The sequence below is a fragment of the Artibeus jamaicensis genome, unplaced genomic scaffold (genome assembly GCF_021234435.1).
Source record: "Artibeus jamaicensis isolate MK-2021 breed Jamaican fruit bat unplaced genomic scaffold, CSHL_Jam_final contig_233, whole genome shotgun sequence".
Taxonomy (NCBI): Eukaryota; Metazoa; Chordata; class Mammalia; order Chiroptera; family Phyllostomidae; genus Artibeus; species Artibeus jamaicensis.
The window spans coordinates 6,278,588-6,301,655 of record NW_026521486.1 but is presented as its reverse complement, the minus strand read 5'-3'; the positions used below and the strand labels follow the sequence as shown (position 1 = coordinate 6,301,655).

Genomic DNA, 23,068 nt, shown 5'->3' with positions numbered 1-23,068 from the left:
TCCTAATTCCAAGGGAAGGAGGGCAGAAGTGCCTTCTGTAGACACCCCGGCTCCCTCCCACACCCACCTCACAGATGCAGTAAGAAGCTTCAGGTAGGTGGACCCTTGTCATGTAGGTTTCATTGTTTAATCATTTCATAGGTTTAATCATTCAAAGTCAATGGAGAAACTGTAGACGTATTAACAGAAGTCTGTTTTCTTATTGAGAAAAATTAGGCCCTGAGTTTCAAGCCTTACCAGAATAAGATTGTTCACCATTTTGAATAGAACAATTTACACATAAAATGTTAGAGAAGACATTGGTTAAAGCTATTAGGGTTCAGTTCCAGCCTGGCTCATTCTTCAGTGTACTCACTCAGTTGTCTTGTGGGACTGACCACATTCTCCAGACATAACTGTATTTTGTTACAACCACCCTTAATACAAAGTAGAACATAGTGTACAGATGCTAGAGGACGGTGCCTGGGTTCCCCTGCTGGCACTGTTGCTAACAGCTGAGGGATTCAGAGCAAATCGCTGCCAGGCCTGTTTCCTCATTTGTGAAATGGACGGCAACCTCCCCACGTTATCATGAGAGTTCAGTGAGACAGTGCTCACACAGCACTTAGAATTACTTCGAGAGTGGTTTTACCTCTGTGTACTCCTGATACCGCTGTTACTAAGAAGTCCCACCAAAAATAACCTAATGATTATATTTGATTCAGTGACTTCCCCATTCAAGACTTTCCATGTGGCGCGGCATTCTGTAGGCTCGGAGATGGAGATGTGTGTTAAACCAGTCCGTTGAGGGACTTGGTCTGTCGTGGGATCAACAGGAAGTAGTTCCAGCGTGAGCGGCTCTGTGTTAGAGGGTTGGGTGCAAAGCTTACAGAAAGGGTAGAAACACAACTGCCCTGGGTAGGGAATGGGAGAGGGAATCACAGGTCGCTGTTGAAAAGAGGACATTTGAGGTCTGCCTCGTGAGAAATAGAAGGTTGCTGAGTAGATGGGCAAGAAAAAGTAGATGTAGAGGTGGAGACTGTACTCTGTAGTCTGGAAACTTGAGTCTGGCGTGGCTAGAATGGAGCACCTGTAAGGCAGGTGGCAGGAGTTGAGGCTGGGCCAAGGCCGGAAGGACACTGAATCCTCTGTTGAGATTGTGACATCCTACAGTAGGGGCACCATCATAGCTTTTTAAGCGGGTGGAGTGTCGTGGGGGAGGGGTCGTGGCAGTGGCAGCTTGGAGAATAAACTGGTGAGAGGTTTAGAGGCAGCAAATCTGGCCAGATGAGACTGAGGGGCGGAGTGGCCACATGGAAATACAGTGTGAACTGCAGTGAGGCTTGGTGACCAGTTGGCCAGAGGCAGGAGAAGGAGAGAGAGTGAAGGCTGAGTTGTAAGGCTTGCCAGCTGGGTGGAGGGTACTGTTTCCAACTTCCAGAGGGAAAGCAGGAGGAGGAACCTTATGTAATGGCTTTTGTTTCTGCTCAAACCACTTCAGTTGATTGGCAGGCCAGCCTTTGGCAGTGTAGGGCTGGGATGGGTGGTCGCCTGTGGGGGCCTGGAATGAAACAGTGAGTTACGGAGTCTTTATGCTCCTCATCTGTTTTGACTGTGAGTTGGGTTACAGGTTGCAGTCACTCTTGCCAAAAAAAGAGAAGCCATTTATGCAACAAATATTTACTATGTGTCAAACACTGCTGGCCCTGGGTGGTAGCAATGAAGGAGCCAAAACGCCCCCAAGAAGCTGTGGTGTAGTGGTTAATACAGGGAAAGTGTGAGCAAGTCACCTGAGGCCCCTGTAAACTACTACTACGCGGCAGCATGAGCTCTAGGTTCAAATCTCCATACAACTTGTTGCCATGGTGACCCTGGGCTATTAACCTTTGCCTCAGTTTCTTCCTCTGAGAAGTTGGAGACAACAATATGACCTTGTGACATGTTTGAGTCACATGACTTTTTCAAGCAAAATAAGTTGGAGTTTTCATAGTTCTTTGCTGCCACCCCAGGAAGCTGCAGGGCCCCACATTGCTCACCACCACGATGTATCCCTTTTCCCGTTTTTCCGGATCTAGGGAGGTCCATTAAATAACTATTTATCCATTAAATAACTCCCCTGAATGCTGGCAGTGCTTGGATTCTCCACCCCTGCCTTGCCCACCAGGGCCGTGCTCTTTCTTTTAAATATTTGAGCCATTTGTTAGTGTACAGTCAGCTCATTAGTGTTAAGAATGTGTTTATGCCACATGAACAGAATCACAAATTTGGTTTTGGTGCTGTTTGTTCCTGTTTGTGTTCAGTTGTATTGTATTTCCAGATTCAAAATTAGAAGAAAAGCTGTTTTTGCATCAAATCATCTAAGCAGTAAATGTTATATTTTAAAAATGGCCCTCCCCCAAACAAACAGAAGTATTCACAGTGCTGTGTAATATCTCCAGAATTCGTCTTGCAGAACTGACACTCCATACCCGTTAAACAACACCGCTCCTTCTCAGGCGCCCTGGGGAGCCAGGCCCCTTTGCCCCTCACCTGGTGGGTGGAAAGTATCTGTCTCCCAGGAGGCTTCCGGCTAGTGCGGCTGAGCCTGAGTGGAGGAGGTACAGTCGACAAGCACTTTCAACTGGAACAAGTTAAATTTTAAAATAAGGGCTCATATCTTCCTGTTGGAGGACGTGGGTACTCTCCTTGCCCCGGTCGCTGGTCCTCAGATGGGAGGGACACACCGCACTAGAGTGGGACGGCCTTCTCACAAGCCGCTCAATCACACGGTTTTGATCTCAAGCCCCGGATAGCATCAGTGTGAGTTTTAGAAGCCATTCTTTTTTTTTTAACTTATTTATTTTTAGAAAGAGGGAGAACAACAATTAAAATAAAAGATTTTAGAGGATTCTAATGAGAATAACAGAATAACAACTTTTGTTTGAGTACTATTATAAAACCATAATTCTAAGTATTTTTATACAATGAAAATAAAACATCTAGTTTCCAAAAAAGAGAGAGAGAGAGAAACATCTATGTGTGGTTGCCTCCTGCATGCCCCTAGCTGGAGACCTGGGCTGCAGCTCATGCATGTGCCCTGACTGGGAATCGAACTGGTGACCCTTTGGTTTGCAGGCTGGCACTCAGTCCACTGATCCACACCAGCCAGGGCTTAGAGGGCATTCTTACCTCTGTTTCAGAAGGTCGCATGTAACTTAGGGGACAGTCTGGATTCCTGACTGCTTTCTGGAAGCTGACCTTTTGTCCTGTAGGTGGAAATGTTAAAAGACTTACTCATAAACTCAGATACCTGGAGTACTTTTACAGTTTATAAAGTGTTCACACACAGTATTTTAGTACGTGTTTTTTCCTTGCCACACCCCTATGATGTAGGCCACAGCAGCGTCATTATCCCCTTTTCAGAGTGAGGGGTTAAGTGACTCCTTTGAGGTCACCCAGCTAATTAGTCAGGGCTCCAGGATAAGTTCTTGATCTCGGGATTCCCAACCCGGAAGCCCAGGTCTTTTCTTTTTTTTTTTTTTAATGTTTATTTATTTTTAGAGAGAGGGGAAGGAAGAGAGAGAGGAAGAGAAACATCAATGTGTGGTTGCCTCCCATGCACCCCCTACTGGGGACCTGGCCTGCAACCCAGGCATGTGCTCTGACTGGGAATCAAACCGGCAACCCTTTGGTTCGCAGGCTGGTGCTCAGTCGACTGAGCCACATGGGCCAGGGCCCCAGGTCTTTTCTGTTCTGCCATATCACACAGTCAGAGCCTTGCTCTTACTGGTAACTACATCACATGGGCCAGGGATGAAGTAGCCCAGGAAGGCTCATTCTGGCTTCTGCTAGGGAGGAAGACATGCTCTTCCGGTCTATTGCACGGCATCAGAGGACCACCTGGAGGGCGCCTCCGCCCAGTACTTCTTCCTGTTGTAAATAGACCAGTAGAAGGTGTTTCACTTTTATAAAAATAAAATAGTGGTCGTTGTGTGTGGGAACTGCCGTCCTGGTTGCACTGATTACTCAGTGGCCACTGGAAAAAGGATGACAGGCATTCTTGCGTGACCCCCACCTGTAAGTACAGAGTTAAGCTCTTCTTGGCCTTGCTTGCTCTGTGCATATGAAGTGGGACTATTTTTTATTTGCCTGAGTGGTCTTATGTGTCCCTAATGTGGAGCTTCTGTTGACTCTAAAAGGTGGAGGAAAGAAAAGTGCCACCAAGGTTGTGAGCTCTAGTTAGGGAACAAATGTCTTTGGACTTGACAGTGACTCTTAGGCAGTTGCTGGAGTAAGTAGAGTAGAGGCAGAAATGTTTCTTTTCCTTTTGGGGGTGTGTAGAGCTGTAGGCAGAGTGTGGGCTGTGAAACTGGTGATCTCAGTTGTGACAAGGCATAGAAAGAATGTTACTTTATACCGGAAGGTGCGCCAGGGCCTTGTCTCTCTGCGGCCCTTTTCGAGTGTACTGGGATCCTGACCGGCATGTGGCTCCGTCCCTGTGTAATCCTGGTGTACGGGACACGTGGTAGAAGAGAGGAGTGCTGTTGAGAGCCATGTTCAGATCTAAACCATGTCGCCATCCCCTACCGGGTTGGGCCAGGCCTCTAACTCCATGGGAAATGGGCTTGTTTGGGGTCCAGGGGGGCTTCAATCAGGATGACTCCATCGTTGCCGGGGAGCAAGTGTGTGCGGGCCTCTTGGGCTGGGTACTGGGTCCTGTGTTGTACCAAAGGACTCCTTTTAGGTGCCCACATCTTTAGTTCAAGTTCCAAGTGCATGCGAGCAGGTGGGGGTTTTGTTTGCTTGTTTTTCAGTTAACAGTCAAGTCTTCAGTGTTCTGTGTTTATCCTCATTCTCACAGTGCCAGCCTCACCCGAGCCTGGGGTAGTCGCCCCGCACCCTTGCCCCAGGAAACAGCATTTGTCCAGCGGGAGTGTCCACGAGGGTTATTTTCTTTTCTGGACCTGTGTCACGGGTGGACTCCTAGTCAGTCCTATATGTATGTGTGTGCAGGGTGTTTGGTCCGTGTTATTTTGTGGGGTTTTTGCTTTTGTTTTGGGTGAGGGTAGATGTGATCCAGTAGCAAAAGCATTGTAGTAGGAGTTCTACAAAGGAGTGCTACAAAGCATTGAATCCAGAGTTCTGGAGGTGGCTCTGCCATTTCCTTTCACTGGGACCTGGAGCAAGTCACCTCCCTGTGTGAAGTGATGCAATGGGATAAGATGAGCCTCCTCTAATCTATTAGATTAGACCTTCTCAGATCTGACCTTCCTGAAGCGGTGGCCTGCACGTAGCATGGGTGGGGAGAGACTTGTACTGCGTGCCGGGGCGCTCTAATGCGAGGAGGGGCTGAAGTAAGCCTAATGCTCTGTGCAGTCTCAGTGGATTGGTGGGGAGGTTCTCCCACAGCAAGTGTGACTGGCTCCCCTCTTATACCCAGATACATCTGGGGACCTGGCCTCTCTCTCTCGGCCCTGGAGCACGCAGTGTTAGAGGCAGGAGGATTTGCTGAACTGCCCGGGGACTGGCCTGGTGGGGAGACAGGAGGGACAGTTCCTGAGGTCCCAGGGGGTCATGGCTGTGTTCTGCCTTCTTTCTCAGGTGAGCAATGGCAGGCGCTGGTGAGCGCAAAGGCAAGAAGGATGACAATGGCATCGGCACGGCCATTGATTTTGTGCTCTCCAATGCCCGGCTGGTGCTGGGGGTGGGTGGAGCAGCCATGCTGGGCATTGCCACACTGGCAGTTAAGCGGGTAAGTGCCTGCAGCCGGGCCAGGGGTGGGAGAGGTGGGGGGCTACCTGCGCAGAGTGGAGCTGACCCGGAACACGACGCAGTCGTTCAGCATAGTTAGATGAGACCTTAAGAGAAGTCAGTTCAGTCTGCTGCTGGGTCTCTGCCCCGAAAAAATCACTGGAGATACAAACAAAGTTTATCCCAGGGAGTAAAAAATTGTAAATAACCAAAACCTCCTTCCGTGACTACCTTATTTTAAGTAGCAACACCCCCACCGCATAATATGCTTCCTAGTTTCCTTTCCTCCTTCATTTCCCTCAATGGCTGTCTCTGTCTGCGTACTTTGTGTTTAACTTGTTTGTGTGCTGCCTGCTCCCCCCTCCTGGACCGAAAGCCCCATGAGGGCGGGGAGGTCCTTTGTCTGGTGCTCTACTCTGTGTGCCCAGACCAGTGCTTGGCACACAGTAGCCGCTCAGTAAGCATTGGGTAAAGAAACGAATCAGTGTTCACTGTTACAGTCTTGGCAGAGTGTGCCTGGATGTTGAACACCGATACATTTTCAGTGATACGGGGAAATAATAAAGTCGTAAGTGAAAAAAAGTAAGGTTTCAAAAATATATGTAGAGTAGGATATTGTTTCCTTAAATCTATTTTTTTTTTCAGGAAAGAAATACACCAAATGTTAACATTCATAATATTAACATTATGGATAAGTCTGTTGCTTATATCATTTCCCATTTCCTGAACTTTCCTACGTGGAGAAAAGTGTTCTGTAATCTAGAATAGAACAGAGGTACTGAAAGATGGTGGAAGGAGGAAACAGACGGAGGTGCATGTGCGGGGCCTCTCTGCTGTTTCAGATGTACGATCGGGCAATCAGCGCCCCTACCAGCCCCACCCGCCTGAGCCATTTAGGGAAAAGAAGCTGGGAAGAACCAAACTGGATGGGCTCCCCCCGACTGCTGAACAAGGACATGAAGACGGGCCTGAGCCGTTCCCTGCAGACCCTGCCCACGGACTCCTCGGCTTTCGACACCGGTGAGAGGCCTGTTGCCCCTCCTGGGCCTTTTCTGGGGGCTCTCGGCCCTACTGCATTCAGCAAACGTTTCTTGAGCGCATAGGTGCCAGGCACCGTGCCAGCATTTGCCTTTTGTGCCAAGCCCTTCTTTCTGGGGTTGAGGCAGCCACGGGTGGAGCAAGCCTGGGAAAGGCTGACGTGCTTCTCTCTCTTGCCTTGGCAGATACATTCTGCCCATCCCGGCCCAAGCCATTGGCCAGGAAGGGCCAGGTAGACTTGAAGAAGTCACGACTCCGCATGTCCCTGCAGGAGAAACTTCTCACTTACTACCGGAACCGGGCCGCCATCCCTGCCGGTGAGCAGGCTCGGGCCAAGCAAGCTGCTGTGGACATTTGTGCTGAGCTCCGGGGCTTCCTGCGGGCCAAGCTGCCTGACATGCCGCTTCGGGACATGTACCTGAGCGGCAGCCTCTACGATGACCTGCAGGTAACAAGGTGGTTCTCACGAGGGCGAGGGTTGGGTCCTGACCGCGATGCTTCTGAGCGGTGCTGTTGGCAAGAAGGGTCAGTGTCCCAGGCTTGCCAGAAAGGCTGAAGTCTTGCTGCCTCTGAACTCTGCTTACTAGCAGCGTTTGGAGGTCACGGCTGGAGTCCTCTTTGTTTTGTTCCTTTAGATATAGATCGCACTTACTTATTTTTTTTATTTTTATTTTTTTATTGAATCCATCTTGGTCTTCTTTAACCCTTTCTTGTTTTTTGGTCATACTCACAACTTGTAGGAAACCGTAAGAGGCCCCCTCCATCCTCTGTCCTCCGTTCCTGCCCTGCCTCCCCTTTCTAGTTCTCTCTCTCACTGGGTCTTCAGGCTCACTGGGGGATGTCCTGGTACTTCTGTGCCCCGAGACCATGCGGTCTGAGCGTGGGCTCTGGAGTCTGATGGGCCTGGGTTTCGGTCCTCACTACTTCTCTGTCTGAACTGGAAGGCTGACAGGGAACAGTTCCTGGTTTCCCTCACTGCTGTGGGAATGCCAGATGGGTTCCTGTGGAGACCTGTGTTTGGGGAGGCTGCTGTCTTGAGCAGATTCAGTCCCTCAAAACCTCTGTGATTCTCTGATAGGTGGTGACAGCCGACCACATCCAGCTCATCGTGCCCCTCGTGTTGGAGCAGAACCTGTGGTCGTGCATTCCCGGCGAGGACACCATCATGAACGTCCCTGGCTTCTTCCTGGTCCGCCGTGAGAACCCGGAGTACTTTCCTCGTGGCAGCAGTTACTGGGACCGCTGTGTGGTCGGGGGCTACCTCTCCCCAAAGACGGTGGCAGACACGTTTGAGAAGGTCGTGGCTGGCTCCATCAACTGGCCGGCCATCGGCTCCCTCTTGGACTATGTTATCCGGCCAGCACCGTCCCCGGAGGCCCTGACCCTGGAAGTGCAGTACGAGCGTGACAAACATCTTGTCATTGACTTCCTGCCATCAGTGACCCTTGGTGACACCGTCTTGGTGGCCAGACCGCACCGGCTAGCCCAGTATGACAACCTGTGGCGGCTGAGCCTGCGCCCTGCTGAGACGGCGCGCCTGCGGGCTTTGGACCAGGCTGACTCGGGCTGCCGCTCTCTGTGCCTCAAGGTCCTCAAGGCCATATGCAAGTCCACTCCGGCGCTGGGCCGCCTCACTGCCAGCCAGCTCACCAACGTCATCCTCCACTTGGCCCAGGAGGAGGCTGACTGGTCTCCTGGGATGCTGGCCGATCGATTCCTGCAGGCCTTGCGGGGACTCATCAGGTACCTAGAGGCCGGGGTCCTGCCCAGTGCCCTCAACCCCAAGGTGAACTTATTCGCAGAGCTCACCCCAGAGGAAATAGATGAATTGGGATACACTCTCTATTGCTCGTTGTCTGAGCCGGAGGTGCTGCTGCAGACGTAGGGCAAGTGAAGGCCAGAGCGGGTGTGGGGCAGTCAGGCTCTGGATCCTCTGTCAGAAACACCCGGCCACGCGGTTGGTGCCTCGCAGGGTCCCTAGGTGCCTCCTGTCTTGCCCTGGTCACTTCATGCTGATTAGAATGACATTGCTTGATTTCCTATTTTCTCAAACCCAGCCCTTTCTATTTTTGTTACCAAACACTGTGCTCCCTACTCCTCCACAGCCCCTTGCTCCGGGCTGATTTTCTGGAATGAATTGAGAAGGTTGAGCACTGCCCAAGCTGTTGAAACTGCTCGGTGTTCTGCTGCCCTGCCCTGCCCTGCGGCCTGTCTCTCCTCAGTGTTTCCTCCGACTTTCTCTTTCCCTCGAGTTTGCACCTTTTGTTTTGTTCCTTCCCCGGAGCACACCTGCCTGATCCAGATGTTGCCTTTCGTTGAATGTCACCGAAGTTATTGCACAATTCCAAGCTGAGCTCTGCAGAGAGTGCTCAAGCAGTATTTAGGGTGCCTGGCGGTGAGATGGTGCAAGAGCTGGCCTTTGACCCAGGTTCCTGGAAGAGAAGCCCATTCCCCCAGTCTCCTGATCTGCTCACATCTGTACTGCTGAGAAGGTTTCTCATGGGAACACTGTTAGTGACCCACCCAGGAGTGAGGGCCCAGGAAAAACCAGATGCCATCAGTGCAGAGTAGGAGAGCCGGGGGTGGTACGGGGGCCTGGGAGAGGGTCTGTGTGCCTGACGTCTGTGCTGCATCCTGCTCCAGACATTGCCCCTGTGTGCGGGAGTCAGGTGCAGACAAGGGAGGGAAGGAGCCGCAAGGGCAGCACCTCTGCACAACTGTCCTCGTTCACCCCCTTTCTCCCTGATTGCCAATCAGGACGAGGCCTTCAAGAACCCAGCCTTAGCTGTAGAGGTTGAAGGGAGCTTGACAGGCAGTAGAACGTCAGCTGGAAGATCCAGTCACCAGTTGGTACTCAGTGAGCACATTTTTCTCCCATCAGGCTCTGCCTTTCTAGGACATTGTCTTAGAGCGAGAGCCAGAACAGGCTTGACTGCTGTAGGTATGCGAGGGCGCTGTTTGCTGAGCTCTCCAGGCACCTCCAGAGCCAAAGGGCCAGCAAGCCTGCTCAGACTTCTCCCCACCCCCAGTCCCGTCTCTGCCCAGCACCTGGGGAGATTGGTGCTACCTAGGAAGAGTGCACACAGATGAAACACATGTGAGAGGGGGTAGGGACTTCCTGTGCTCCCTGTTTCTGGCTGCTAAAATCGCAGTATTTATTGTAATGTAAAAAGTGTCCTGAGTGGGGACAGGAGTGATGAATACACAATACCAGTGCTGCTTGTTCTGTGTGTTTTTTCCTGTTTATGACAAGAGTCTGATAATTCTGTTTCTGATCCACCCACCCAGTATTTCATTCAGCTCCCATGAAGTGGTGGTATTTTTTTTCTATTCTTACTACCTCTCCAATCAGTGATTCTGGGGAAGCTCTCTGCAGCTGTTTCATTCCTTCCCGGCTACAGCAACAGGAAATGGCTCTATGAATAGCACTGGAACCTCAGCTACCCTCTGAGTTTAGGGTAGAGACTCCTGTCTTTCATGGATCAGGGGGTTGAGAACTGGGGTTAATTTTGGCTATATTTGGAAAGTCTTCCTGCCTCTGAGATGTGTATAAGGGTTCCTTAAAGTGGCTTTGTTGTTTCGTTTCTATGAGGCTGTTGGAACAGAATGAAAAGTGTAAAGCCCAGAACCTGGAAAAAGATTATCCACCCTGGCTGTTCATCAGAATTAAATTGGAGTTTTAGAAACTCTGTACTCCCAGGTGCTGTCCTGCGTGAGTGCCTGGCGTAGTGTCCAGGAGATGGGCGGGCTGAGGAGGCGTTGACAAAGCTCGGGTCATTCACAGAGATGGCGGATTTGGTTTTCCCAGTCTCGTATAAAGCCAAGTTTTCCCAAGCTCAAAAAAGATTTTAAAGATCAGGTCTCAGATTATCAAAGCTAAGTGTGATTGTGATTTGAGTTTATCTCCTCTCTTAAAGAGCATCTTTCTGAGGGCATCTCTGCTTCTTAACTATGTTTCACAAAACCAAAATCTGTAACTTTGCCATTTCACAAACAAGAACCTTCTAGAAGCCCTCAGAACTGGAAGCAGTGGGAATTCCCCATCCTGGTGGCTTTGCTGACCAACTCAGCAAGCCTCACCATAAAACATGGACGGTCGAGGTTTTTCAGATTCTTGGGAGGAAGAGGGAACATCCTGTCCCCTCCACCTTTAATCTTTGGGGAAAGATGTGGTGCCTTTCCCACCATTCTGTGTTTCCACTCAGTAACTCCTGCCTCTTCTGATGTCATAGCATCTGGTCCTACTTCTCTGTCTGAGGTTTTTTTTTTTTTTTTTTCCACACCATCTAGGTTAGCAAACCACACAGCCTAATGCTTAAAAAATATACTCCATCTTGACATTTGTGTCAATTCCAAAGTGTATTTTTGTTTTCCCTTCCTTCAAAAAATGAGTTTAGGACACCAGTATTTTTCTTTATACACTTGGTTGTGACTTATTTTTTTCAAATAAATGATTGATGCTCATGTTTGGAAAAGCTATGTTGAGGCCTACAGTCTTTCTTCCTGGGTCTCCGCCCCTGCTGGTCCACCGGTGGACGTTCCAGATTAGCTGGGTTTGCTCCCGTGTGTTCCACCGAAGTCGAGAGCGCAGGTGGGTTTGAAGGGAATCAGTCTCAGGATCCAAAGGCCCTGGAGAGGCCCCAAGGGGTTTCTGTAAGTAGGGTCCCTGCACATGTCCTGAGCCCTCTGCTTGGGCCACCTCCGTGAGACTGTGATCCTGGCTGGGAACTCTGCCCTTCCTCCTGAAGCTCAAGGCCAAAGAGATGCGTAGGACTAGAGATGTGAGGCTGTCACCCTTTTAGACACTGCTGACTCTAAGTGGCCAAAGTGCCCGACATGGGGGTTCATGGGGGTCCTTGAGTTAATGGATACAGTGTACTGTTTACCTTTTCATTTTGATCACCTTGTAGTCTTTAAATTTTTGGTCCGACACCAAGTCCACAACTTGTCTTCCAGTCACTTGCCTGCTCTTCAGTAGCAGTTGGTATGTTTGGCTGGCAGATTTGGAACCAGTCACCAATCTTTCTGTCCTGTCTTGGTTAGCTCCATGTACAAGCAGCTTAACCCTGAGACCTGGAGAACAACTGTCCTTTTTCTTCGGGGAGGAAATAGAGAACATGGTGTCCTTCCACGGCATGGGAAAAATAAAATAAAAGCCTCCTTTCCAACAGCTTTGACTTTTGTGTGTGGTATGGCACCTTTTCCCACAGGAGTGTACTGATTCTTCATTTCAGTGAGAGCATTGGAGTCCTTGATCTGGGTCTCCATAACAGAGTGGATGGGACAGACTGCCACTGAAATCGTGCACGACCTCTACAGTGTCAAAACTGGGGCACGGTTACTTTCTTTAATTCTCAACCATCTGTGTGGTTGTCCCTCAGGAGCCACCGATAAGTCTCTCGATCCAGATCCCTCAAAAAGAGGGCGTGCCGCATGGGGCCTGAGTCACGCCCCGGGAAGACTTGAGTAGTGGGCAATGTACACAGGTCTCCATACTTGTGACCATCCCTCACAGGGAGAGAAACACCACACGTCCCAGCACCCAGTATGCTTTGCGTGTACTGGTAGTTTAGAGTTGTCGGCTTCATCTCAGTAAATAGTAGGGATCTTCTGAGGAAGCAGGATGATGTACTCGAAGCTGAGGAGGGGGTATTGGGGGGCTAGGGTCAGAAGACCTGAGTTCTAACCGTAATCACTTACTGAGCACTTACTGGGTACCAGGTGCTTTGCTCAGTGCTTCACACATCAGTGATTTTACTTCATTGTAAGGATAAGAATACTACTCAATTTTACATCATTTTACAGATGAGTAAACAGGCTCAGCAAGAATAAGTTACTAACCAGAACTTTTCAGCTAACAAATGGAAGAGCTGGGATTCTTTTGGGTTTGTCCCTAAAGTCTATCTTTTAATCCCTGCCCTATGCTGTCTCCACTGGGAGCTCTGTGACTTAGCAGGGCACCTCACCCTGTTAGACCTCTGTTCACCATTGGGAAGAAATCATGCTGGATGAACCCAGTGAATGTTGCCAGTTACCTAGAACAGTGCTTCCCAAGTGTTCTGACAGCACAGCCTTCTTAATATTTGTATGACCCACTGAAGTGAATGGAGACAAATCTTGAGTTTCTGTCCTCACAGGGTCTGACTGTGGAGGGGAATGATGGATGGCACACAGCTTTCTCAGCACTTTTTAAAGAAAACATTGATTTTAGGGAGAAGGGAGGAGAGAAACGGTGGGTTGTTGTTCCACTTATTTAAGCATCCATTGGTTGCTTCTTGTATGTATTCTGCCTGGAGATAGAACCCACAACCTTGGCACATTGGGAGGACACTCTGACCAACAGTGCTACCAGAGCAGGGCTCTCAGCACTCTTAACAACTCCCCAATAGAGAGCAAGTTGTTGGCCCTGACCTGGACAGCTACTTCCAAACACAGGAACCCCTGCCACTGGGCCTGGGCTCTCCTCACAGGGCCATTAATTAGGACTTGCTAGGAAGTGGATGCCTGGGAGTTACAGAATGGGTAGTGGGTTGAAATTCCTCTCCAGTGAAAGATCCCAGTTGAATAACATCTCTCCGTGTTCTGAGAGACTCTGAACTTACATAAACCAAAAAGCAGTTCACCTGTGATTGCATATGTGAACAGACTAGCAAACATATTTTAGTAGAATGGGCATGTAAAAATATAATAGGTTGGATTACAGGATTACGCATCTTCCCGTCTCAACTGTACAAAGCTGAGTAAGAACGGAGAGCTGGCCTTTGTTGGTACGTGGGCATGCATCAGGTGACCTGCCTGAGGTCCTGTCTCCCGTTTCAGCGACTGAAGGGCTTCCGTGTGGTGAAATCGCACACATGACATTTCCTTCTGCCTAGTTTCCTTTTCCAGCTGCAACCTGGTCCCTAGTTCTGCTTACAGTAAGGGGGGGGGGGGCAACGAACAACCACAGTGTCTGGGGAGAGCCGATCTAGGCCAGCTACAGGCAGGAAAGCGAAAGGGACTGCAGACGGCTGCCCCCCAGAGGAACAGGCAGATTACACAGGACTCAGGTGGAAACGCATCAGCAGCTCCACCCCTTCCCGTGCGGACCCTGGGAAGTGTCACGGAACGGCTTACCTACCTGGGGGCCTGAGCCAATACAAACTCGAGATATATGTTACTCATCACGTCTGACCAATCAGCTCGATGCGCGCCCTCCGCTGGCAACTCGCGCGAGAGTAAGGCGGCCTCGAATTTCACAATGGAAATCTTTCTTGGGTAGAGAAGCCACTCCCCTGCCCTTCAGCTAACACCGGAAACGAGGCGTGTCTGGTGGATCCCTCCGCGCTTCCAGAGGCATAGGGAAGTGTGACTCTTTGATCTTAAGAGTCCTGTAATGTAGTGCGTCTTTCCTTTCTGAAGGCCTGAGAATAACTCATTCTCTCTTTAGAGTTCCGCCCGGAACGAAGAAGTCATTGGTTGGAAATGGTAGGGTGTTGACAGATGAAAACAAATGGTGGGTCACGTGGCCTCGGCGGAAGGATTTTCTCTGTGATGCGTCCCACAGGGAAGTTTATAAAAGACCCGTGGTGAAGCTGCTACGGCCATTTCTATTTCCTCCGTCCTCAAATGTAGAGCGTTTGTGCAATTGTGTGCTTTCCCTCCTCCGTTCCCGCAAGTCCGCAGCCGCCATGGCGCATTAGAGGCAGCAGTGCCTGCGGCAGCATTGGCCTTTGCAGCGGCGGCAGCAGCACCAGGCTCTGCGGCGGCACCCCCCAGCGGCTTAAGCCATGGCGTAAGTACGGGGTCGGACCACTCTGGCCGCGGCCCCTTGGGTTGGCTAGGGCTTACGATCTACTCAGGCGCGCCCTGCGGCCTGGCGGTGTCGGGGAAGCAGAAGCGGTTTTACGAGCGCTCGGGCACGCGTGGCCGCTGTTTGGGTGTTCCGAAGGCCTCAGTGGGGAGAGTGGCCTGGATCTAGGGGTTGAGAAGCCTTCGATTGTCTGCCGCCGAGCCGGCAGGAGCCCCGCTTGGCGCCCCGCGAAACGTGGCAGGAGCAAAGATGGCGGCAGGGCGGCGGCCGGCGCGGTGTGAGTCACGGGGGGCGGGGGTGAGGCCCCGCGGCCGAGGCCGTATTTGGGCATGAGGAAGCGCGCCTTCCTCTTGTGGCCGGTTGGGGAATGGCCGAGCTCGGAGGGCGTCCATCTTGGGCGGCCTGCCAGGGAACAGGGAAAGTCGGCCCAATGGTTCTGGGGCCACGTTTCCCGTTCTGTACAGGGAAGTAGAGTTTGCCCATCCGCCTCAGGAGTAGAAAAATGAAATTTCCTGACCAACTGGTCGTTAATGGGACTTGGTTTCTGGTTCCTATTCAGGCTTTTCACGGCATTCAACAGCAGCATTGCTGTAACCTACAAAGACACCTTCGAATTAAGCACATTCCTCGATTCCAGCAAAGCCCCACAACATGACCGAGATGAGTTTCCTGAGCAGCGAGGTGTTGGCGGGGGACTTCGTGTCCCCCTTCGACCAGTCGGGCTTGGGGGCTGAAGAAAGCCTAGGTCTCTTAGACGACTCCCTGGAGGTGGCCAAGCACTTGAAACCTCATGGGTTCTCCAGCGACAAGGCTAAGGCGGGCTCCTCCGAATGGCTGGCTGTGGATGGGTTGGTCAGTGCCTCAGACAACAGCAAGGGTGAGTGCCCAGGAATCCTCACCTTTCCGGTAAGACCTGATCATATGAACTTGTTGCCTTGTGCATCTGGTCGATTTTATTTCATTCTTTTAAATCTTTTGCAGAGGATGCCTTCTCCGGGACAGATTGGATGGTGGAGAAAATGGATCTCAACGAGTTTGATTTTGATGCCTTGTTAGGTTTAGATGACCTGGAAATCATGCCGGATGAGCTTTGGGCCACGTTGGAAGACTCGTGTGATCTCCTTGACCCCCTAAACCAGGAGATTAATAAGGAGCCCCCCCAGACAGTGAACCCAATTGGCCATCTTCCAGAAAGTTTACCAAAAACCGACCAGGTTGCTTCCTTTACCTTACTGCAGCCTCGTCCCCTTTCCCCAGTGGCCCTGTCTTCCACTCTGGACCATTCCTTTAGCTTAGAGCTGGGCAGTGAGGTCGACATTTCTGAAGGAGATAGGAAGTCTGACTCTGATGCTTACATTATCCTAATCCCTCAGTGCATAAAGGAGGAGGAAGCTGCCTCAGACAATGACAGTGGCATATGTATGAGCCCAGAGTCCGATCAGGGCTCTCCGCAGCATTGTCCCTCTACTTCCAGGGCCTCTCCAAATAGTTCGCTGTCCTCAGATGCCTTCTGTGGCTCTGTCCGCCCCAAACCCTATGACCCTCCTGGAGAGAAGGTAGTGGCAGCTAAAGTAAAGGGTGAAAAACTAGATAAAAAGCTGAAGAAAATGCAGCAGAACAAGACAGCAGCCACTAGGTACCGCCAGAAGAAGAGGGCAGAGCAGGAGGCCCTCACGGGTGAATGTAAAGAGCTAGAGAAGAAAAATGAGGCTCTGAAAGAGAAGGCAGATTCCTTGGCCAAGGAGATCCAGTATCTGAAAGATCTGATAGAAGAGGTGCGCAAGGCGAGGGGAAAGAGAAGGGCCCCCTAGTTAGGGTAGTGTGTGCGTGTATATAGGAGGCTTGTGCTGGAGCTGTGGTGCAATAAATTATTTTGTAGTGAAAGTGCTGTGCAGACTTAATGTATCTGATCTAGTGAGTGACTTGGAACTAGATTCTTTATTGGGGAGAGAGCTCAACATGGTTCAGATGGGATGGATCCTAGAGAGATGCGCTGGGCCCTGTGTGCCATGGGGCAGGATGGCTGGGGCACGTCCATTGGCCCTTTGCTAGCCGGGTTTGGGCTAGAGCCCCTACAGCAGGCTCGTGGGTGGGTTCCCCACATCTGAATTGGTTGGGCTTAGGTTAGTCCTTGGTTAGGTGCATACAGGCTTTAGCAAACTGAGGGAACTGGGTGGCTGGGAGGAGCAGTCAGGTTCTACTTGTTCCTCAATCTGGTTTTTTGCCAACAGCTGTTAATGGAAGTACCAGATAACACTGGTGATTATATTTTACTTCCAAGACATACTTTTCTGCAGAGGCCTCTTCCTAGAAGAGCTGGTCATTCAGAGAAAACCAGCTCTTTGTTTCTGCTGGAAGAAACCTTAAGGAAGTCCTGCTGTCTTGTCACTTCCTAGGAGGAGCTGTGTGGTCAGGGACCCCCAGTCAGTCACCCCTAGAGATGTCCAGGAGCAGCAGCAAGGGGAAGCCACCTGTGCTGCTTGTTGCAACCCTGCTCCTATGACTGGATTAGCCTAGTGCAGGATAAAGCAGACTTTTGTCTTGGGCCTATCCTCTGTGGATGTCCCTTCATGTCCTTGGGATCTGTTTCCTGTCTACGAAGGTCAGTGTAGGTGCCTTGGAGCCTGGCTGGGATGAAGGTGTCACTTATGATGGTTAGACACTGATCTAGTCTAACCAGGTAAAGGTGAGGTGATTGACTCTCACAAGGAGAGGACTTTGGAGCAGAGTGGTAAACCTTTTTCTTGAAGGACTTGGAAACTGAGGAACTGGTCTACTTGGGGTGCTGTGGGTGGTGAATCAGGTGGGCAGCCTGAAATGGGTGGTGCCCCCCCCCCATTTTAAGGGGGAAGGGAGAGAACAATGTGAGGTTACCTTTTGCACATCCCTGCTGGGCACCTGTAACCCAGGCATGTGCCCTGATTGGGAGTTAAACTGGTGCCCTTTTAGTTCACAAGCTGGCACTCAAGTCCATTGAGCCACACTAGCCAAGTGGACTTGGTGAGCTTTGAGGTGTCCTACCCGTTCAGGAAAATGATCCACAAGGCCATGAGCCTCACTCAAGGCAAGGGAGCCATACATCCCAGTACAGAAATAAACTCAACCGAATCGCCCCATCATAGCTGCTTGACTTAAATCTATAGGGATTTACTGGCCCCAACAGTTGTCAACTTGGCTACATGCGTGCCCCAAATCTGTCAGTGCCAAACCATCTGAGACGTTCTCAGGCGCTTTACCTCCATCACCATGTTTCCACTGGGGCGGGCCGCTGCCTCCAGTGTGTAAACTGTCCTCTCATTTGGGCCCTCTCCCAGATCTTATGGCGCCAGGCCCTGGGACCTGCATGCCCTGCCAGGCCCCTCTTGCTTCCTACATAGTGATTTCCCAGCATGAGTGAGTAGCAGCACCCTTTTCTGTGGCCCTGCTTCCTGCAGCTCAGATGGCGGGCCACCCCTGCAGACGATCAGATTCAGCTCTGCTGCAGGCAGCTCTGGCTGCTCCTGCCCTCAGAAAGCTGGCCAAAAGCTAGGTACAGAGTTCAGAGCAGTGGGTGAGGCTGTGGAAGCCCCTCCCTGGCACAGATGAACCCACTGTGGTGCTGGTAGACTCGCTGTTCCAGCCACAGGGGACCCCTCAAGTCCTTGATCAGACAACACCATGGCCTATGGAGCCCTTTGGTGGCAGGGAAGAGGTAGGAGAATTGCCCCAAGGTGTCCAAGACCACCTTTTCCAGGAGGCCTCCAACCCCTCCAAAGGGCCCTGGTTTCTAGGACTTCTCTCCACACTGACACTTGTGCATTTGTTCAACACGTGCTTGTGCCAGGCACTGCTGGCTGGAAGGGGCCTAGCCCCGGCCTCCAGCTCTCACTGCCTTTCTGCTGGGGCACAGACCTGAGTGTATACCTTGTTTCTGGAAGTCAGCTTCTGGGTCACCCCCCACCGCTCTCCCAACTTGCCTCAAAAGACTTAAGAATAAAACAAAAAAAGCAGCCTTTGACACCCCCCCCCCCCCCCCCCCGTGCTCACAAGAGCACAGGGCCTGGGCAACTGGCTGGCAGCACCCCTCTCCCTGGACCCTGAATGAGGGTCCATGGAGCAAAGCCCCTGGCAGCTCTGGCTGCCATCACTGGTATGGGCACCCCTCTGGACTCTGCCAGCAGATGCTAGGTGACCTCTCCAGGTGGCTGCCTGTGCTGGGGCTGGACTGGAGGACTTGAGCTAGGGCTCTAAGAACCATGCTGGGAGGCAGCGAAGGCCCCTCTGAGCCACAGAAGATGACAGATACCCCACGAGTCAAGCTGCAGCACACACACAGATCTTGGGCCCACATTTATTAGAATCCTGAAGTGGACCCAGCAGCCAACCCCATCCTAGAGGTGTGGCCCCCGAGGGCCCAGGAACTGGCCTCTCCACAGCCAGCAGCCAAGAGGCCCTCCTGGGGCCCAAACAAACAAGTCAGAAATGTTCCCTTCTGGTGGGGAGATCGCTCCTCCCAGGCCTGCGGGTTTCAGTTCCTTCTGAGTTGAAATCCTTCCCCAGGTTTCCAGCTCCCCAGCTGCACTCCAGCCTGCCCCTGGCTTCAGCTCCAGGGCTTCCTTGAGTCACCCTGGCCCACGCTGTGCAAGGCGGGTCCTAGGGCCAGCAGTGGCTGTGAGGCCAGAGGAGGACGCTGGGCCCCAGTGCCTATCCCACTGCGCCCTCTGGAAGCCTAGCTGCCAAAATATTCCTGCTGGAACTTCTGGAAATCCTCCTCAGTGAACACGGTGCCCTCAGCCTTCTTCTTCTTCTTCTTCTTGCCCACAGGCCGGTCACAGGCCTTGCGGCCCCGGTTCTGGCGCACAATCTGAGGCGTATGGGAGGACACGAGGGAGCTGCACACCTTGGCCCAGCTGGCCAAATGCTGCCCCTCACCTGGTTTGCACATGTGCCCCTCAGGGGGCAGGGCCTGGTCCAGCCTCCCACCTCCCCTGCTCTGCCCCAGCCCTTCAGGGGAGAACCCTCAGAGCACAGCAAGGTAGGAGCCTGAGGGGTGGCCCAGCCTTCACCCTATGCCCAGGCTCCTCACCGCCATCCCTGACAAACCTGCTGGGTGACAGACTCAGGCACGGTGCTCCTTGCACTGGTCATAAACTTCAGGTTCACTCCGAGGTAGCCCCGACACTCTCGCTTCTGGAACTCAGCTGTGAGGGCGGGCAAAGCGGCATCATTTCTGAGTCACTCCCTGGAAGCCTTCTGGGTCTCCTTGTGACAGCTCTCTGCCCTGTACCACCCCCAACCTCCACTGCTCTCATGGAGCTTACATGCCAGTGGGAAGAGAAGTGGTAAATAGTGTTTAGAGGGCAATATGTTTTATAGTAAATGGGAATGAATGCTGCTAAGGTCAGAGGGCTGCAGTTCTAAACCTGAGGGTCTGAGAAAGCCTCAGTGAAATGACATTTGAGCAAAGACTCAAGGGAGAGTGTAATGTCTGGGGGAAGGGCATTCTAGATAGAGGGCACAGCCTGTGCAAAGGCCCTGGAGCAGAGCTGTGACTTAATACATCTGAAGAACAGAAAACGGCTGGAAGGGGAGGGGAGAGCAGCAGAAGGGGAAAGACATGTGGGGCCCCAACAGCAGCTGTAAGAATCTGGGCTTCACAGGAGGGCGCAGGGCAGAGAAGAGAGGGGTCCAACAGGATTTTATAAGGTCCCATTGGCTGCTGTGCTGAAAACAAAATTAGGTGGGTGGTGGTGGGGTTGGTGGAAGGTGAGACCAGCTGGGAGGCTTTTGCAACCGTTCAGGCAAGAGGTGATGTCTAGTTTACAGAGGTGGCTGCCACAGAGGTGTCCTTTAGATTGGCCACTGAGGCTTGAGGGTCCTCTCCCTTGTCAATGAGGTAGTAATTATGGGACAAGATCTGGGCCGGATGAGGGCACCTCTGGCATCCTGTGCTCTGCACATCAACATCGCTTGCTCAAACAGGTCTCACTTTCCTGCCTCCACACTTCTCCTTGGGCTGTTTCCTCCCAGAAACTCGCAGTCCTCTTAACAAACACGTGAGCACTGTTTACGTGCCAGGTCCTGGGGTTCGAAGACACCCTAGGAGCTCACCGACTCCTGCCACATAACCTCCCACCATCCCTCCCCTCCGCAAGTCTGCATGTCCTTAAGTGGCACCACATCCCTCACAGGATGTAGTGGTGCTCTTTAGGCGCTGGGCTCTGTTCTGTGTCTCCCTCTTCCCCCATCCTCATAGCCAGTTCACCACTACAGCCCATCAATGCTCCCTCCTCACCCCATCCTCCCCCTGCACAGTTCTCTCATCTCTGCACCCTCGCCACTGCCCAGGTCACAGCACCTCCCACTTGAACGGAATAGGTGAGAGCAGGGTTCTGAAGACACACCACATGGCTGCCACCTGCACCATCTGTACCGCCCTCAAGGCTGCAGTGAGGGATTAAACGAGTGAATATTTGTACAGCGTTTAGAACAGTGATGGGCACGGACCATTAATTGTTAAATGCTCCATCTCTGACCCTTGTTGCCTACATGTCACCTTTACCCAGCTTCTTTCTTTCAAAATTTCAAAGGCAACAAACTTCTGGACGCTGCATACTGCTGTTCTCTCTAGGATACCGTATCCAGTGGTTCGCTCTATACTCCCTTCAGATCAGGACTTAAATGTCGCTTCCTTGGTGAAGTCTGATTTGGCTTTTTATTTGAAGTCCCTCTCAGAGCTTTAAAGCCCTCATCAAACTTAGCTGATTTTGAAGCTCTTTATTAAAAAACTCTTTTAAAAAGATCTTATTTATTTTTAGAGAAAGGGGAAGGGAGGGAGAAAGAGAGGGAGAGAAATGTTGCGTGTCTCCCGCTGGGGACTTGGCCCACAACCCAGGTATGTGCCCTGACTGGGAATGGACCCTGGGCCCTTGCAGTCTGCATGCCGGCACTCAATCCACTGAGCCACACCAGCCAGGGCTGATTTTGAAGCTCTTGGATTCCTTTCTCCCCAGCACGGTTGCACACTACGAGAACTGGGACGATGTGTTTCGTTCACTGTGTTACCAGGACTCCGCTCGGTGCATGGCGCCCGGTAGGTATTCTAGAAGTGCCTGATGAACGTTTTAAGCCTTGCCTCAACTGCCCCTTCCTTCAAGCCGCAGACCCCGACCCTGGGGGTGGCATGTCCAGCCCCTTCCTGAGCTTACCCAACGCCGACTTGGGCACTTTTCCCTTGGCCGAATTCCGCAGTTTCCCGGCCTGGGTCGCCTTCGCTTTCCGGGTCCGCTTCACCGGAGCCCCGTTCGGCTTGGCCTGGCCTGGCGCGACCTGGGGGGCTATAGGGGAAGAGAGAGAGGGACGGACCTGTTCGGAGGGAGAGCCTGGTTCCCATCCCACCCGGGATAGCCCGGACTGGATCCTTCCGCACCCTCCGAGATCCCGCTCTTAGCCACAGCCGCCCCCCGCCCCCGTCAGCAGCCTCCGTGGAGACTCTCCTCACCCTCGGGGGCGCCCAGCAGCTCCAGGCCCCGCCGCAGCAAGGCGGCGGACATTGTTGCACTTAGCCCCACCCACACGCTCACCCTACTTCCGTCTCGGCGCTCGCGTAGTCTGGGCGGAAACCCGAGCGGGAACGGAAAGTTCCGAAGTGGGCAGGCGGAAGTGACTTTACTCTTGAGGGAGGAGGGGCGGGACTCAGGGGCGGGGGTAACGCGCAGACGGACGCATTTGTTGTCCAATTCCAGCCCAACCGCTCCTAGGCGCGCCAGGCCACGCCTTCTCCCGGAAACCACTCAGGACTAGCCTACTTTGATCAGTCAGACCTCTCCGGTCTGGTCGGTCTGGTCGGTCCGGTCGCTCGGTAGTAGGCAAAACCGGGGAAGGGGCAGGGTGTTAGTGTTCTCAATTTTTACGAAAAAGAATGTTGAGCTGGATTTTTTTTCGTATACGCAAACCGAAGCAACATATCACACGGACTGAGTATGGCACGAGAATTCAGCTGTCTTTCATTAAGCCAAGACGCTGAAGACATTTGAGAAAATGCAAAAAATATGATTTCACACTATTTTGTTGTTTTAGAAAAGACAACTACCATAAAAATATGTTAGCATGCAATGAGGTGGTTATTTTAAAGAACTAGTAAATATTCAAAAGTTTTCTTGGTTTTGGTTTCTAATATGGCAAACAGCTATAAATATTTACATATACAAAAGCTCTTTGGGATTTTGAATTGTTTTTTAGTGTAAAGAGGTTCTTAGACCAAAAAAAATTTGAGAGCTCTTGACCTAGAAATTACTCTTCTTGCAGTGGAAAGAAGCCGTCTTTCCTTCTCATTACTACCTGGCATGCAGGAAGCACTCCATACGTGGTGAGAGAAGGAACCGCTGAGCCCACCGAGCAAACACGTTCTGAGGGCTGTCTGTAAACCCGACTGTGGCTCAGGGAGGACAGTGATGATTCAGCTGGTCCTTCCTGGATGAACTCACTGTCTAACCTCCATCGACTCGGCCAAGAGGGAAACACCTAAACAGACGTTAATAACAAAACTAT

At 51.7% G+C, this 23,068-nt stretch overlaps 3 protein-coding genes across 5 annotated transcripts; 2 read left to right on the top strand and 1 right to left on the bottom strand.

Annotated features, from left to right (window-relative positions):
* Positions 1–3: 3 nt before the first annotated feature.
* On the top strand, positions 4–11,917 carry MIEF1 (mitochondrial elongation factor 1). 3 transcript variants are annotated; one of them, XM_037160198.2, is made up of 5 exons: positions 4–93; positions 5,560–5,710; positions 6,552–6,729; positions 6,933–7,195; positions 7,826–11,917. In XM_037160198.2, the coding sequence occupies exons 2-5, from the start codon at positions 5,567–5,569 to the stop codon at positions 8,630–8,632; spliced, it is 1,392 nt and encodes a 463-aa protein (XP_037016093.1). In that variant the 5' UTR covers positions 4–93; positions 5,560–5,566; the 3' UTR covers positions 8,633–11,917. The 3 variants fall into 3 exon arrangements, with proteins under 3 accessions (XP_037016093.1, XP_037016094.1, XP_053517690.1); XM_053661715.1 differs by lacking the exon at positions 4–93 and adding an exon at positions 4,145–4,957; XM_037160199.2 differs by lacking the exon at positions 5,560–5,710 and having other exon boundaries at positions 8–93.
* A 2,403-nt stretch (positions 11,918–14,320) lies between these two features.
* Positions 14,321–16,423, top strand: ATF4 (activating transcription factor 4). Its single transcript, XM_037160200.2, has 3 exons — positions 14,321–14,521; positions 15,099–15,416; positions 15,521–16,423. The coding sequence occupies exons 2-3, from the start codon at positions 15,191–15,193 to the stop codon at positions 16,348–16,350; spliced, it is 1,056 nt and encodes a 351-aa protein (XP_037016095.2). The 5' UTR covers positions 14,321–14,521; positions 15,099–15,190; the 3' UTR covers positions 16,351–16,423.
* A 2,432-nt stretch (positions 16,424–18,855) lies between these two features.
* Positions 18,856–22,105, bottom strand: RPS19BP1 (ribosomal protein S19 binding protein 1). The gene is made up of 4 exons (XM_037160807.2): positions 22,020–22,105; positions 21,727–21,855; positions 19,622–19,719; positions 18,856–19,382 (listed from the first exon to the last, which is right to left on the bottom strand). The coding sequence occupies exons 1-4, from the start codon at positions 22,069–22,071 to the stop codon at positions 19,248–19,250; spliced, it is 414 nt and encodes a 137-aa protein (XP_037016702.2). The 5' UTR covers positions 22,072–22,105; the 3' UTR covers positions 18,856–19,247.
* Positions 22,106–23,068: the final 963 nt, after the last annotated feature.